This window comes from Vombatus ursinus, unplaced genomic scaffold (genome assembly GCF_900497805.2).
Source record: "Vombatus ursinus unplaced genomic scaffold, bare-nosed wombat genome assembly UNPS02014799.1, whole genome shotgun sequence".
In the NCBI taxonomy this organism is placed as follows: domain Eukaryota; kingdom Metazoa; phylum Chordata; class Mammalia; order Diprotodontia; family Vombatidae; genus Vombatus; species Vombatus ursinus.
In genome coordinates, this window is record NW_020954577.1 from 11,899,446 (window position 1) to 11,917,610 (window position 18,165).

The 18,165-nt window shown below is 37.6% G+C and overlaps 1 protein-coding gene across 1 annotated transcript in view; it reads left to right on the plus strand.

Moving 5' to 3' along the window:
- The window catches only part of MACC1 (MET transcriptional regulator MACC1), an 89,311-nt gene that overhangs the window by 29,334 nt on the left and 41,812 nt on the right, over positions 1–18,165 (plus strand). The window contains exons 7-9 of the mRNA XM_027872567.1: positions 1,205–1,253; positions 1,944–2,060; positions 9,176–11,193. Coding sequence (XP_027728368.1) covers positions 1,952–2,060; positions 9,176–11,193 — 2,127 coding nt within the window. The 5' untranslated portion in view covers positions 1,205–1,253; positions 1,944–1,951. The remainder of the gene's footprint in view (positions 1–1,204; positions 1,254–1,943; positions 2,061–9,175; positions 11,194–18,165) is intronic.

Sequence of the window (18,165 nt, forward strand, 5' to 3'; positions counted from 1 at the left end):
GCTAATACAACTTGTGTTATCAATCTCACAGGACTGTTAAGAAAAATGTACTTTTGAAAGCTTTAAAGTATGATACAAATGATCTAAAATTTTGTAAATATAAATTGACACCCCAGAAGAAGCAGTGGTACAGCTGCCAAACCACTGTCAGTGATCTTTTGAAGAACCTGGAGAAGTGACCAAGCCCAGCAGGACTAGAGAAGAGGACAGGGGTCCTGATTTTTAAGGTGATAGAGCCTGAAGCTGTAGGCCAGAGAATTTGACTTTAATTCTTTGGGAAAATTCAAGAATGAGTCCAATCATCTCAACAATTATCTCCTAAATATCTGCTAAATATTGGGTTAGAGGCTGGTGATATCTATAGAAATAGTCATAAAGCCTCCCCCTCCCTCAAAGAGCTTACATTCTACTAGGTTGGGGTATAGAGATATAATTAAAAAGATAGTTGGTAAAACAATCGAAACTGAATTCTGCAAAATAATATTGACCAAGTGTGGCCCCAAGGGAAAGACATGAGAAGGCACCTTATCCTGTTTTATTGATGATGCGAGATACTGCAGGTGTTGAACATTACATGTGACATCAGAATTTTTGGACAGATGTGTTGGTTAGCGATGGTGGTTAGTTTGCTGTACTTCCCCCATCTGTCCAATCTTTTTTTTTAAATTTTTTGTAAGTAAGGAATAGCTCTTTGGGAGGGATAAAGCTGATGGATAGATTGGGAAGTCTAAATGATGTAAAAACAAAAGAGACCAATGAAAATATTTTTTAAATGAAAGGTTGGTTAGGAACATCCAGAAAAGGAAACAATGATTACAAAGAGCCATCAGGGCCTCAACAAGTTTTACCAGGGTTACCTGCTTTCTTTTCTTCACAGGAAAACCAGATGGCTACATCAAGGGAATGTTACACATATTGTTTGTTGGTATTTTAATAAATCTTGGAAAATGGATTTCATGTTATTTTGTGAACAATATGAAAAACACATTTCAGTTTGATGTAAGGAAACATTTCCTACTAGTTAGAGCTATTTCAAAGTGGAATGGGCTCCCTTAGGAGGTAGTAGGTGGTAGGTGGCCACTGTACTGGGATTCTTCAGAGAATGGTGACCCCTTGTCATTTTAGATTAAATGGCTATTGAAGCCTCTTCCAGCCTCTTCCATCACTGTCACTAGCATAACTTTGTTATTTGTTTGGGTTACAGGGTAAAAGAAGAAATTACCATTTTGGAGAAGAAATATAGCAACAGCTAGGTATGTAGGGGGAACCGCAGTGAATTGATATAAATTCAGCATGTGTTTGACGGAAAACAAGCCCATTTTTCTATAGTGATGGCCTTTATAGTACAGTATAAAGACTGACAAACTTGTAGTTACAGGATCCAGATTAGAATGCTAACTTTGCTAGCTCCTATCTTTGTTGCCTTTGGGAAGCCATTTTTCTTTCTCTTGGCTTCAGCGCCCTCATCTGTAAATTGAGGAGGTTGTAGTGGGTGGCCTCTGAGGTTTCCTTCAGCTCAAAATCCTATCACCTACCTTGGACACCTTTGGCCATTAATGACTCCCTCGTGCCATTGCCACCTGATGGCGGTTTTCAAATTCAACTCATTTTGTAGTTTGTATTACTGAACTCTACCCTCTAGCTTCTTAAGCTGGAATCCATCAATTAAAAAATTGCTAATTGTGTTTGAATATAATGAAGTTCTTTTTTAACCATCTGCATTTTATTTTATGTCTTGAAAAAAGTGATTCTGGGAAGGGGTCTCTAGACTTGCCCAGGATACAAGGTTGTCATCATGTGTAGGGAAATCCATTAGAGAATCAGGATGCTTTTACACACTTTCCTAATTAGATCCATGCAACACTCTTGGTTTTTCAACCTTAACCTACTTTCTAACATTTTTAAATGGGCATTTGTCTTCTCCCCCTACCTACTTGCCACAGGTAGAAAAATGGCAGCTGGTGGACAGGCTCCTTTGAAGTCTGAAGGGGTTCCACGGAGTAGGTCTGAAGGAAACTTGTTGGAGGAGCAAAATTCCTCCACAAACCATGATACAGAAGGTAAAAATTCTTAAATCTTTTTTTCTAATGTGAGAGATTACATTTGTGAATCAAGAAAACCAACAAATATTTATTGATGGCTTACAAGTATAAGTAAAGTTATTTAGGGAACACATTATTATAGCTGACACTGATATACATTCAAGATTCACAAAGTTCAAATGCATTAACTCATTTGATACAACGCTGTGAGTTAGACACTGTAGCAATTTTTGTACCTATTGTACAGAAAAAAGACACTGAAGGTCTGCATGGTGACATAGCTTGCTCCAAACCACCACGTTGTAATTGTCTATGGCAGAATCTGATCAAAGACCTTGGCAGACTTTTCTTGGTCCAATTGGTCTGCCACTTGGTTTTCCCTTTAATATTATTTTTAAATGAATTTTTATTTATTTTGTTAAAATGGGTTCCAAATTTTCTCCCTCCTTCTCCTTCTTGCCCCCTTGGGAAGGCAAGAAATATGATGTAGATTATACATGTGAAGTCATTCACTACTATGTACCACCTACCTCTTTTAGTCCACTGATCCACATTCTATTTCTAAGCCAGTAGCAGATATTATTTTTATGATTATCACTTTGTAATATAGTTTGTAATCTGGTACTGCTAGGCAACCTTCCTTCGCATTTAAAATAAATATTCTTAATATTCTTGACATTTTGTTCTTCCAGGTGAATTTTATTATTTTTTTTCTAGCTTTATAAAATGATTCTTTGGTAGTTTGACTGGTGTGGCATTGAATAAATTTACTTAGGTAGAATTGTAATTTTTTATTATATTGGCATGGCCTACTCATGAGCAATTGATGTCTTTCCAATTATTTAGATATGGCTCTATGTAAAAAGTGTTTTGTAATTGTGTTCATATAGTTCCTAGGTTTGTCTTATCAGGTAGACTCCCAAGTATTTTATATTGTCTGCAGTTATTTAAATGGAATTTCTCTTTCTATCTCTTCCTTCTGGACTTTGTTGGTAGTATATAGAAATTCTGATGATTTATATGTTTGTTTTATACCTTGCAACATTGTTGAAGTTATTTTTTCAATTAGTTTTTTAGTTGATTCTCTAGGGGTCTCTAAGTATATAATCATATATGTAAAGATTGTTTGTTTTCTTTCGTCATTGTTTTTATTCTTCCAATTATTTTTTTATTGTTATAGCTAGCATTTCTGGTATGATATTGAATAATAGTGGTGATAATGGACACTCTTTCTTCATCCTGATCTTACTGGAAAGATTTCAAGTTTATCCCTCTTACAGATAATGCTTGCTTTTAATTTTAGATAGAAGCGAATTATCATTTGAAGAAAAGTTTCATTGATTCCTATGCTTTCTAATGTATTTAATAGGAATGTGTGTTGTATTTTGTTGCAGGCTTTTTCTGCATCTATTCATATAATCAAATTATTTTTTTTGTTATTTCTATGGTCAGTCATGCAGATAGTTTCCCCAATATTGAACCAACCCTGCATTCCTGAAATAAATCTCACCTGGTCATAGTGTATGATCTTTGTGATATATTGCTGTAATCTTCTTGCTAGTATTTTATTTAATTTTTTTTGCATCAATATTCTCTGAGGAAATTAGCTCATATTTTTCTTCCTCTGTTTTTGCTCTCCCTGGTTTAGGTATCAAAACCATATTTATGTCATAAAAAGGAATTTGGTAGAACTTCTTTACTATTTTTTTCAAATGGTTTATATAGCATTGGAATTAATTGCTCTTTAAATATTTGATAGAATTCCCTTGTAAATCCATCTGATTCTGGGAATTTTCTCTTAAGTAGCTCATTGATGGTATGTTCAATGTCTTTTTCTAAGATAGGATTATTTAAGGATTTTATTTCCTTTTCTGTTATTCTTGGCAATTTATATTTTTGTAGATATTCATCCATTTCACTTAGATTGTCAGTTTTACTTGCAGTTTTATTGGTCAAAAGAACTCCTAATAATTGCTTTAATTTCATCTTCATGAGTGGTGCATTCACCCCTTTCATTTTGGAAATTGGTAATTTAGTTTTCTTCTTTTTTAAAAAATCAAATTAACCAATGGGTTATCTATTTTTATTGTTTTATAAGACTGGCTCCTAGTTTTATTTATTAGTTCAATAGTTTTTTTTTTAAACTTTCAATTTTATTAATGTCACCTTTGATAATCAAGATTTCAATTTTGGTGTTTAATTGGGGTTTTTTAATTTGTTCTTTTACTATTTTTAATTGTACAGCCAATTCATTGATCTGTTTTTCCTTTCTTTTATTGAGGTACCCCCTTATAGAAATAAATTTTCCTTTAATTAATGGTTTGCCTGCAACTCACAAATTTTATTATTTTCTTTCATTGTTGTCCTCTTTAATGAAATAATTGATTGTTTCTATGATTATTCTTTGACCTACTTATGTTTTTAGAATTAAATTATTTAGTTTCTAATTAATTTTTAGTCTATGCTAACATGGCCCTTCATTGAATGTATTTTTATTGCATTATATTCTGGAAAGGGTGCACTTAACATTTCTGCTTTTCTGCATTTGATTGTGAGGTTTTGCATCCTAATTCATGATCACTTTTTGTGAAGGTGCCATGTATAGCTGAGAAAAAAGCATACTCCTTTCTATTCCTATTCAGTTTTCTTCAGAGGTCTATATCTGACTTTTCTAAAATTCCATTCATCTCTTAACTTGCTTCTTTATTTTATGGTTAGAATTATCTAGCTCTGAGAGGGAAAAATTGAGGTGTCCAACTTCTCTAGTTTAATTATCTATTTCCTCCTGTAATTTACTTAATTTTACCTTTGAGAATTTGGATGGTGTCATTTTGTGCATATGGGCTTAGTTTTGACATTATTTCATTGACTATAGTGTCTTTTTAGCAAGATGTAGTTTACCTACTTATCTCTTTTCATTAGGTTTATTTTTTCTTTTGCTTTGTCAGAGATCATAATTGCTGCTCCTTTTTTTTTTGACCTCAGCTGAGGCATTATAGATTCTGCTCCAACTCCTTACTTTAAATTTAAATTTAAAGATTATATGCATACATACATACATATATATATATGTATATACACACACACTCATATACACATATATATTTTTGCTGTTTATTTTATTCTGAGTTATAATCCCAGCTCTTTTGCTTTTTGGAACATTGTATTCAAAACCCTCCACTCCTTTAATGTGGTAGCTGTTAAATCTTGTGTGATCCTGCCCATGGTTCCATAATATTTGAATGGTTTCTTTCTGGCTGCTTGAAGTATTTTCTCTTTGATCCAGGAGCTCTGGAATTTGGCTATAATATTCCTGGGAGTTTTCATTTTGGGATTTTTCTCATGTGGTGATTGGTAAATTTTTTCAATTTCTATATTATTCTGTTTCTACGGTATCAGGGCTGTTTTCCTTGATAATTTCTTGAAATATGAAGTACAGGTCTTTTCTTTGATCATGACTTTCAAGTAGTTCAATAATTCCTTATTTAAAATTTATTTTTAAATTTTATTTTTAATTTATGGAATAAAACATTTCCATAACATAATGCAATAAAAAGATGATTGTACATGAAAGTACAAATCTACTATGTAGAACTTGCTATTCCTTTCAAATATACAATAAAACTATCATGTAAATTTCTTATTTTCTTCCCTCCCCCCTGCCCTAGAGATGAAAATTGGTGCATATATTATATATGTGTGTGTGTATGTATATGTACATGTATACACATATAAATGTAAAATTACTTCATACATACTTCTATTTATCAGCTCTTTCTCTGGATGCATGATAATTCTTAAAATATCTCTCCTTAATCTATTTTCCATGTCAGTTATTTTTCTGATGGAGTATTTTACATTTTCTTCTCTATATTTTCTTTTCATTTTTTGACTTTGTTTTATTGTTTCTTGATGTCTCATGGAATCATTAGTTTCCACTTACCCAATTCTAATTTTTAAGATATGCTTTTCTTCAGTGATCCTTTGTACTTCTTTTTAAATTTTTTTTGGCTAATTCTTTTTTTTGGCTTTATTTGCTTTATTGTCTTTTCCCCCTTCTTTTTACCAAGCTGTTAATTATCTTTTCATCTTTTATTTCCCTTGCTCTCATTTCCTTATGTAAAATTTCCTCTATCACTCTTATTTGATTTTGAAAATATTTTTTTAATCTCTTCCAGGATTTTTTTTGTGTCTAATTTAGTTTTTTTTTTGAGGCTTTGCTTGTAAATGTTTTTATTTCATTGTCTTCTTCTGAGTTTGTTTTAATCTTCCCTGTCAGTATAGTTGCTTTTTATGGTTGGGTTCTTTTTTTGCTTTGCTCATTTTTCTTAGCCCATTTCTTGATTTTAATTTTATGTTAAAGTTGGACTCTTTTCCTGGCATAGGGGTAGGAGGGCAGTGACACTGCACCAACCTTCAGGCTTTATTCACACTGCTGTTTTCAGAGCTAGTTCTAGGGGTTTGGAAGTTTTTGGTGCTTTCAAAGTAGTGTGATCTGTGGAGAGTCGTGGTCATTGCTTCCCTCCCTGGCCCACTCTCTTGTCCTTACCAAGGAATGGCTCCCGATCCCTTGGGATTTCAATTGATACTGATCCTTAGGGTTCCTTCATCTTTGTGGCTGGAAGTGATACTGTTCCTCAGGGTCCCTGCTCCTCTTTGACCGAAAGAGTTCTTCTCTGATCTTTAATTGTGACCCAGAAATGGGTGTAGGCAATGGAGTTTCCAAACATTATCTGTTCCTATATCCAGTGCTAGTACAGGGGTCCTCTATAATCTCTTTCTGAGTTGTTGCCTTGTCCCCTTACTGTCTCTAACTTGAGAGCACCCAAAGCTGTGGCTGTTTCTGTCACCACTCCCTAGTCCCACCACTGGCATTGTATCCACATGTACTCCAGACTGGTCCCCACCCCAACATCACAGATCCTTCTTTCTGACCTCCTAAATTGTCACTGGTTGGAACAATGTCTCACCCCAACCTTTTGTTGGCTCTGTCACTCTAGATTTCAACCTGATACATTATTTTGAAGTTTTTTGGAGGAGGATACTGGGGGAGCTCAGCTGAGTGTTTTCTCTACTCTGCCATCTTGGCTCCACCCAGCTCTTTTATTTCATTACATCTCCCACTTTACATGCCTGTTCTCTCATGTCTAGAATGTACTCCTTCTTCACTGCTACCTCTTAGAATTCCTAGCTCCCTCCAAATCACAGATCAGATGCTGCCCCAACAAAATGAGTTTCCTGGTCCCCTCCGTTCATAGGAGCCTCTCTCCCTTTTGAAGCTCTTTTGGATAGCCTTGTGGTACTTTAGGATGAGTGTGTCATAGGGTTCAAGTAATAAAGAAGCTCAGAATCCACGTAGTCCAATTCCCTCACTTTGCAGATGAGGAAACTGTGGTCCAGAAAAGCAAGAGGCTTGCCTCAGGTCACACAGCCACAAAGCATCCAAGGTAGGATTTGGCCCATCTGTGCTTGATTAGTCATATACGTGTCAGATCCTCTCCTCTTTTCCAGTAGAATATAAGCTCTTTGAGAGCAAACAATCTTTCGCTTTGTCTGCATATCCTCCTCACTTACCACAGTGCCTGCCACATTGCTTAATAAATGCTTGATGAATTCAACTGAAATCCTAATAAAAGAAAGTGCTTAAGCAAGTCATAAGGAATATTTTAAAATTCTTCTGAAAAATCCTAAACAGAAAAGGTTATGAGTGTATAATGGATTAAAATGTTTTAGGATAAGAGTAGTCTGAAGGAGCTGCCAGGAGGAGAAGGTACCTAAAGAATCAGCGGAATCTGAAAGGGAGGCATGACCATACAGTCAAAAGCTCAGAGGAGAGGTGTTTCTTTTGGTCTGAAATTTTCTGTAATGCGTATTTTGATTTTTAACATGTTATTAGAGTTAAGGTGGAAGTTAAGTCCATGTTAATGGCATTCCAATGGTCTGCTGGGTTACTAGACATTTCCCTGGCAGCCTACCCAGTTATTCAATTAGCTAATCAATCCATAGCCTTTTCCCTTACCCCTTAAGTGGTAACAGATTTAAATCTATCTGAAAACTGAGTTGCTGCATTGATTAAGTTCTGACTGTATACAAGGCACCCCATGCCTCAAGATGCTGCTTATTTCAAGTAGACCAGTATCATGATTTTATGGACATATGGATCATTCAGCCTCTACTCAAAGCTTTCCTCCAGAAATTCATCAATGTGGGGTAGCCCTGTCTTTTCAAAAGTTATAGCAGAGAAGAACAAAGTCTGGGGACCAAGACTGGAGGCATATGATGTTCAGGGCTCTGAAAACAAAAGATTAGCTAACACTTAATGTTTGCAATGTTTTTTACAATCTTCATCTCATTCTATCCTAACAGTAGTACCATTCATGAAAAAAATGACATGATACCAAAACATACAGATCTTTGGAAACATCTGACCACTAGACACCTTTGTGGGTTTTAATATAGAAGAGCACTGGCATGTAAGAGCAGCCTAAATAATAGAAATGTAAAATTAAGTTGGGGTAGGGCCTGGCTGTGTGATTCCATTGGTATTGGGAACTCCCTGTACTAAAACATACTGTCACTTTTGCTGAAACTGAGATTCTTAGAGGGTTTTCTAGGCACTGAAAAGTTAAGTGATTTATTCAGGATCACAAAGCTAGTGTGTGTCAAAGACAAGACTCAAACCCAGGTTTTTTCTGGGAGCCAGGTTCTGTCTTCACTCTACCATGCTGCCTCTAAAAATCAAGAAAAAATAAATAAAAATTCTGATTATTCCATTGATCAAGAGGAAACAGGTTAAATCTATTCCTCTTTAAACTAAAAATAATTCCTTCTTTCTTATAAATGACACTTGGTTAGATTTAGATATAAGAATCTCGAGATTAAATGGGATTTTAAGACTGTGACATTATCTGTTATATCAGAAGTCAATGGGATAATTTTCCCCCTTCTTTCCCAAAGACTTAAAAATTGACCAAATCTAAAACTGCTTTTGAAATTCATGGTCAGATCCTGGAGGGTAAATAGCAAGCTTAAAAAAAAAAGTAGACTCTCATTGTTGAGATATGATAATTATTGGGTCATAGATTGATTTGAGAATGTTGACTCACCTTTATTTTATGGGTTTTCGAAACCAGATTGCCAAGACAATGATGTGCTTCCTGGTTGGCCTGAAGTTAGCTCTCAGCATGCCAGTCCTATTTCCAAGACAACGAATCCATTTTGGAACGAACTCTCTGCTTCTAACCCATTCTTGGATGACATAGCTCAGTTAAGAAATATTGAGAAGAGTACAAACATTTCCATTTTAAAAGAAGACCCCTTTCTCTTCTTTCGAGAAGTAGAAGAAGATAGTTCTTCCGGCGATGAATTAAATGTCCATCAATTGCTCAGGAAGTCTTCATCAAGGAAATCTGGGAAATCCAAGAGTGTTTCAGAACTTTTGGACATTATTGATGGGACACTGAATACAGAGATGTCCGACCAGATTTTACCTCATGACATAGAATGGCTTCAACATGACCGGGAGGCTTATAAAATGGCCTGGTTAAGTCAACGTCAGCTGGCTCGATCATGCCTGGATTTGAACACAATGAGTCACAGTCCAGGTTGGGCTCAGACACAAGTGGCAGATACTGTTATTGTTTGTAAATTAGACCACAAAGGAGGCTCAGTGCAACTCCCAGGATCACACATCACTGTGCATGTACCTCAAGGCCATGTAAGGCCTGGAGAGTTCCAAGAAGTTACAATGAGGGCTTTCCTAGACCCTCCAGAAAAGCTGAATCATGATCTGTCATGCACTGTGAGCCCACTGTTGGAAATTAGATTAAGCAACCTTGATACAATGGAAACCATTTTGTTAGAAATGAAAATCTCAGCTGAAGTGAGGCAGGACCCTTTTAGCCAAGTCATGGGGATGCTGACTTGTTTGCATAGCTCCAATAGAGGGGGCCCCTTCAAAGAACTCAATACCTGCTATGTTTACAATGACACAATCCAAGTGAAATTATTAGAGCTAAGTCGTGTGATGTATATAGTGGTCACAGCTCAAGCCAAAACCATTCAGGCACCAGCCACAAGTGTGTGGGATTATATCCACAAAACTGTTTATGTTGGAATTTATGGACCCAAATACATCCATCCCAGTTTCACTGCCATCTTTACTTTATGGGGACATAGCTATATGCCGAGCAAGCTCACCATTACTGATATTAATAGGAGTGGGAAAAACGTGTCTCCAGTTGTATTTCAACTCTGGGGGAAACATTCCTTTTTGCTTGACCAGCCCCATGATCTATACATTTCAGTCCTCTCAGACGATCTAGATTTTGAAGTGAAAGAAGATGGCCAAAGGAAAGCAATTAAACAAGAGCAACTGAAAGCTGGAGAAGTTATCCACCAACAATTTCTGTTCTCTGCAATGGACAGCAAGAACTTACACACATTTGTGTTCCTGGTCCAGATCCATACTCCCAACGAGAATCCCGTAGCACAGTTTTATGTAAGGACACCTGACCCAGCTCCCAACTTCAGTAGGATTCCCAATCAGTCAAATGCATTGAAAATGGAAGAGATCAAGTGCTACCCTTTGTCCCCAGCACCAGCTACTAAATATCCCAAGTTTCAAGATAAAACACTACACTTTATCAATTACGGTGTAACTATGAAAACAGTGTTAAGGCAGAACAAGATTGATTATCTCTTAGAATATTTCAAAGGGGACACCATTGCCCTTCTTGGAGGAGGCAAGGTGAAAGCCATTGGTCAGACCAAAGTCAAGGAATGGTATGTAGGAGTCCTCCGGGGGAAGCTTGGTCTTGTGCATTGCAAAAATGTCAAAGTGATTTCTAGGGAACAAGTAATTGACATGTCAGAGAATGCATTTACAACCCAGAAACTTATAGAACAGGCTGCCCTGCCCTTTAAGAAGATGACCTACATCTATTCAACTGTGCTGACCTTGGTATCTGAAAAAATGTTGGACTGGAAAGCCTTAGCTGATGCACTGGGCTATTCACAGCTGATGGCAGAAGATTTTGATCAGATGCAAGTTGACAAAGAGACAGAAAGAGTGTCTTATGTTGTCAAGAAGTTGAAGGAAGATTGTCATACAGACAGAAAGAGGAGGAGCTTTCTTTATGAACTTGTGGTCGTAAGTATTGCTTGGGTGCTTTTTAAACAAGGACTTCATAACTTAATTAATGTAATAGCACTCCTTTCAAAATAATGATAAAGGACAGGTGAATTTACTTCCAGAAGTCAGCAAATTAAATCATTAAATGCCACTAAGGTCTGGATACAAGGCTATTCCTTAAATTTAATACTCAGTTTGATTCTCAGAAAAATACCCCTCCTCCTAGCATCCTATTCTTCTTTTGAAGGAAGAATAAAGATTCTGTGTAGTAGGACATAACACTAAAGAGACTTGCACTTCTCTTTTCTCAAATATTTAGACATTTTATATTACCTCAAAGTAAATTCATTTCATAAAGGAACGTAACAGCAGGGCCATGGAAAGCACAATTTAACCATTTAACCTTTTAATTCATTGGAGATGCTTTTTCTGTGCGTGTGTGCATGTGTGTGAGTGTGTGTGTGTGTGTGTGTGTGTGTGTATTGGTGCCATTTGATTTTGGATTTTGAAATATGTTGAGTCTTGGATTTGTACTTAGAAATACTTGGGATCAAAAAGTTATGGGACCCTGACGAAGTAATTTGACCTCTTTGTTCCTCACTTTTCTCATTTGTAAAATAAATGGGTCAGCCTTGATGAATTCTAAAGTTCCCCCCTCAATCTCTGATCTTATGATTTGACAAATTAAAATCATTAAAGTCCATAGATATGAGAAAATGGGTGGCAGCTAGAACGTTGGCCTTGGAATTGAGTGGACCTAAGTTACAGGTCCACCTCTGTGTGACCACATAACCTCTCTAGTCTCTAAGACTAGAAGTTACAAATGAGGTATTGAGCTGCATTATGAATGGAGAGTTGGGAGGCTTGAGAGTTGCCCACAGCAGTTAAATCACAGAACTGGATTCCAAGCCACAAGAGTTCCATGGACTTCTTCTGTTAAAGTGCTACTGTCCTTCAAGTCTTCATCTTGGCACAGAGGACATCCTGTGTCCTCAAAATTCTTGCCAATGGAAAATATGCTTTAGTAGTTTCCACCAAGATGAAAAGGTTTTGATTAAGGGCCATATATGTCTGTTCTATACATAGGACCAGTCTAGCTACTTCTGGACAAGCTCGTTACCAGATTGGCTCCAGGGGGTCACTTTTTATTTTTATTTTTTAGGGGGTCACTTTTTAGGCAGAGCAATCCAAGACAACTTTCTCTTAAACCATCAGTGGGGAAAGTATTCCCATCAAGGAAACCATGGAAGGATAGATCAATAAATTAACACAAATTTATTAAATGCCTACCATATGTACCCTCACTGTGTTAGGTGTTGAGGATATAAAGACAAAAATAAAATGTCCCCTGCCCTTAAGGAGCTTAATCTACATCAGGGAAAGTCCTAACTAGTGATAATAAATTAATCCTGTGAAGAGGTCACATTATTCAGAGTCATACTGCGTATTTCCATTGACTAAAACCAATCATCAAATTTTGTTGTTCTGTTATTTAGTTGTTTCAGTCATGTCTGACTCTCCATGACCCCATTTCAGGTTTTCTTGATGGAGAAACTGGAATGGTTTGCCACTTCCTTTTCTAGCTCATTTTATAGATGAGGAAACAGAGGCAAACAGGGTTAAGTTACTTGGCCAGGATCACATACCTAGTAAGTGTCTGAGGCTGAATTTGAATTCAGGTAGATGAGTCTTCCTGAATCCAGGCCTGGCACTCTATCTACTATGTCACCTTACTGTCCTCTGGACATATTTTACATAATTACAATTTTGAAAAGTGTGAATTCAGATACATTTCATAATTTTATTGAATTTATTGTTAGCACTAATTAGGACCTAATCTACATATATAGGTATTTACAAATAGATACTAGGCAATTTTTAAGGGAGAAGAACAAGGAGCTGGGGAAGTCAGAGAAGGACTTATGCCAAAGTGGTGGTTGAACTTAGTCTTGAAGCAATATGAAGAAATTGGAGTAATGAAGGAATGCGTTCCAGGCATAAAGGACAGCCAACGTAAAAGCATGCCAATGCTAAAAGCTAGCATTTGTACAGTGTTTAAGGCTTGCAAAGGACTTTGCCTGTGTAGATTCATTTGATCCTCACAAGAGTCCTGTGAAGTAGTAGGTTCATGATTATCCCCATTTTCCAGATGAAGAAACTGAGGCTTTAATGACTTGCCTGAGGTCACACAGCTAGTGAGTGTTTGAGGAAGGATTCAAACTCAAATCCATCCTCACTCTAAGTTCCATCCTCTATCCACTGGACCATCTAATGTCAGTAGCATGATGGATAGAGGGTCTTGTGTGAGGAACAGTAGGAAGTAGAGGATCCTTGAATCCTTTAAGTAAATGAAGTTTTCTGTGAACACATGAGACCTCAACTTAGTTTAATTTATATTCTCTAAATAGGACTCTCCAAGTCAACAATCCCTTGAATAAAGTCTCAAGGATATACAGCAGATTGTTGGAGCATGGCGTAGAGTCAGGCCCAAGGGAAGTAGGATATCCTTGCCCCATCCTCAGAAATGGGATTCAAAACTGATATAAGAGAAAAAAAAAATCCTAGGAACATAAGGACTAGCAAGATACACGTATGGAATTCTATGCTTACATGACCTGGGTTCCTATTAGCGTGCTGCCTGCAGATGCAGATCTCTACTCCTCTCTGGCTCAGTAGGAGGGCTTCAAGAATTGTTCCAGCTGGAAAATTCAAAGCCAACCCGGCTGTAGAAAACCTGGTATTGAGACCCTCCTAACAAAACTAGGTTGGTTCATCCCTTTACCCATACCGGAAAACCTCCCAGCTTAGTTGTGCCTTTCAAAGCTCAACTGGCAAAGGCATCGAGAACCCGAGTCATCTCCATGTCATTCAAAACCTGCAGAGGGGGATTTTAGGCCATAAATACATATAAAGAATTATACTGATCTTTGCTTCCAGTTTAAACTTGGCCAAGTCACCCAACCTCTCCAGGCTTCAGTTTCCTCACTTGCAAAAGGAAGGATTTGGATAATCTGGACTCTAAGGTCCCTTTCAACTCAAAATCCAGGGCTCTATTAATGTTAGTGTGATCTCTGTATATCATATTTTTAATTGCCTCTGAATGTAACACATAGAATATATGTGGAAACCTAGTTGTGTGTTTTCTCTCCTAGTAGAAAGTGAACTCCTGTGGAATAGGAGTAATGTTTCCATCTTTCTTTGAATCTCCAGGGCCAAACACAGAACCTGACAGATAGAAAGTGCTTAGTAATGACTAATTGACTGACTATGTAAGTACGAGGCTCTTAAGAGGCAGAGGATGATATAAATGAGGAAAGAATTCAAAGAGGAGATGACATAAGCAGTGGGTGTGACCTCAGTCAGGAAGCCTGAGTTTAAGTAGGGAAACAGTAGCTGGTGGTGTTAGCTCTGAGGCCTGGAAGTCCCTTTCCCCTCCAGATCCTATGTATCTAAGAAGAGATCAAGCGTGGGTAAGCTACGTAGAATGCAGACCAGGCTTTATACAATTTCTTTGGTGCATAATGGTCTCACAAATGGATTCATCTGTTAACATCTGTCATTTGCCCTTTTGGGAAAGTCTGATCAGGCTGTCCAACCCCATTGAGGTGACACCATCCTGGCCTTGGTAGACTATGGTATGATAGAAGTCTTTACCTCTGTCATAGGCATGTCCCAAGGGCAAGAAAAGTGCCTCAGGAAGGCAGCCCACAAGAGTGGAGCCTCTGGGAACTCAGAGTACTGACAATCCACCACCACACTCCTTAGGTTTTTAGGCAGGAATCCCTAAGCAGTTGTGCATGTGGACACAGATGCATAAGGCTTACCTGAAGAAATATGGAAAAGAATCCTCCAGAAGCCTTCTCTGGACCTGGAGTACACTTGCAGGTACATAGATGGAGACTAGAGAAATACCCAGGAGTCCCAAGTGGTCATGGACAAGGCTAGCATCCTTTCCCATTCTGCTTGCTCTCTCCAAATCTCTCTGCAGTGTCCAAGTAATAGGTCTAGTCTTAACAATGTATCCCTACTCCTTCCCTTAATATACCCAGCAATAACTTCCTCACTGTTTCATTGGCACAGAAATATTGGTGAGCTTCTGGAAGGAAAAAAACTGAGCTCTTTCCCTGTGCCCATCCATGCCTATTGGTTGCTCCATTACCTGGCTATTGCTAACTTGACAGGACTTACTGTAAGAAAAGTGTTTAGCCAACAAGGTAAACAAGGTAAAAATTTCAACATCACGCAAACAAGCTGCAACTCTCCTGATGTGTTGAATCAGTATTTTCAGTTGTGCTACACAAGTGTATTCTCTGCATTTTAATGAGGATGTGTATTGCTTAATATCATGGCAAAGATAATTAAAGTAGAAGTTGGTTTTGGAAACACAGTGAAGAAATTACTACAACCAGATAAGTATCAGTACTGGTGCATTGGTCTGCCCTAGGCAAGGTTTGAAAATTGTACTCTCTTGAGTTTGGAAATTATATCCTGTGTGTTTTACTGTTGATGAGAGGTTTTCAGTCGACACTCAAATCCGTGTACTTTAAATGATTCCAGAAACCAAATATCTGTGGGCAATGGAGGGTGAAAATGTTTGGCATCAAAATTGGGTATTTATCCAAAGTAATATGAAAAGTGCCTCTCACGGAATCCAGCCTCTAGCCCCAGCCCTGCCTATACACGCTGTATCTCCAGCTCTGATAAGGATGATCTGCTAGCTTCAGAAAGATTTTGATTAGAATATGCCTGAACAAAGAACATACAAATGTACATCTGAGCTGTAAAAGACAGAATAATAGGGATTGAATTACATGGTGGAAATCATAACTATATGTGGAATAACTCATTGGCTTTGTTGCATCTCACAATGTGCCCATTGAAGGCTGAATTGCAAATTTGTCTCACTTCTTTTGTCGGCCTCAAAATGTTTACATGAATACAACTGTTGTATCTCTGGATTTTAAGACTTAATAACTATAATATATTGAATTTGTGTAATTACTGCAGAAGTTTGGCTTCAGGGCTTTTTGTTCAATTGTTCAGTCATGTCCAACACTTTGTGATCCCATTTGGGGTTTTCTTGGCAAAGATACTAGGGTGGTTTGCCATCTCCTTCTCCAACCCATTTTTTTAACAGAAGAAGAAACTGAGGCAAACAGGGTTAAGTGACTTGCCCAGGGTCACACAGTTAGTACATGTCTGAGGCCAGATTTGAATTCAGGAAGATGAGTCTTTCTTTCTCCAGGCCTGACTCTCTATCTCTAGACTGTGGGAAATGAACACGTCAGTCCTTGGGAGGTGTGGGCTAGGATGAGCACTTGAGGAAGTGCATTCGTTCTGGGAGTCCAGGTTCCTGGGTTTAACATTAGTGTGCCCTGAAGAACTCAGTCCTGGGAATCCGGGCTCTGAGCTTAGGAGGAATGGCTTCAAAGAGGTATGAGGAGGGTTCGGCACCAAACGGGCTCAGGGGGATAAGAGTGAGGGGGAAGTAGAGACTTTGGATCGTTGCCTAAGACCAGGAACGAGCTGTTGACAGCAGTAGCTGTCAATGGTAGCCTTTCAGCCACATGTTCCATCTCTCCCACATCCCATTCCTATACATAGACTCCACTGAAGGCAGCTGGGTCCAACACAGCAGACTTCCCTTTGTGAGGGTTCAAACTCATTGTTGCCAGAAGATGACTTAGTCATTCCTTTTCTTAATAAAATAAAAAACAATGATTTTTTTTTGTTTTTCTATCCAGATATATTCCTCCCATCCCTGGGAACTAACTAACCAACCAAACAAATAAATAAAAGAGATAAAAATAAACAAACACAATTGTAGTTCAGCAAGGCTACCCAACACATCACTTTCAGTCTGATGGTGTGCTAGAGCCCCGTACCTCTGCAAAGAAGGGAGGGAGGTACATTTCTCCTTTCTTCTTCTAGGGCCAAGCTGGATCTTCATAAGGACATATTGACGATCTCTTTTCAGTGTGATTGCTATTAATTAACTGTATGTTTCTGAGTATTTATGTCAAATACTGACTACAGTATTTGACTGTATGCTTCTGAGTACAGAAGGATGTGTGGTGATTTTTTTTCTTAACACAGGAGAATTGGATGGATTTATTTTTGTTTTATAGTTGAAGCCATTGATAAACAAAGAGCTTTTGGGAGTTTTTGAAGGCATGTACACAGGGAAGGAAGGACTGGGTAATGAAGGAAAGCAAAACGTGGGGGTCGTAAGGGCAGGAAATCAATCTGATTATTCATTTCATAAGACAATGTTGTATGTCTTAAATGTATGCCTGTTTAACTTCAGAAATACATGTTAGTATCATTCCTAGAAAATAATAGCCATGTCTCACTTTATGTAACAGATAGATCTTTGAAAAGTCATTCATACGTAACATTTTGGCCCTAATCTGAGTCATAGAAAACAATAACCACCACGCTAAGGAAGGTTGCTATTAGAAAAACAGCATGGCCAGTTCATTGAGAAATGTTGGGTCTTTCTTGGTAAAAAAAAAAAAAAAAGATTAATTATTCCCTAATTTCAGGGACATATCAGATATTTGGTCTGTGATGAAGTCAATAATCAGTCAGTAAGCGTTTATTAAGCACTTACTATATGTCTGGCACTGTGTCAAACATCCTATAAGAACAGCAGAACATCAATGACAAGTGGCATTGCTGCTTCCAAGTTTCCAAAGCATTTCATGTTACAGTCAGAAAGTTTATCAGTAAGTCAACAAGCACTTTCTGTAAGGCACTGGATATACAAAAGAAAGGTAAAAATGGCCCTGTCCTCAGGAAGCTCAAATTCCAATGGGATAGGCCATGTGTAAATAATGATATACGTCTAAGATACTTACAGGGTAGATATAGACCAATCTGAGGAGAAGGCATGATCATTCAGCAGCAGGGTTTGGGAACCACTCTCTACAAAAGGTGATATTTGAGTTAAATCTTGAAAGAAGCCAGGAAACCAAGAGGAGGAGGTAA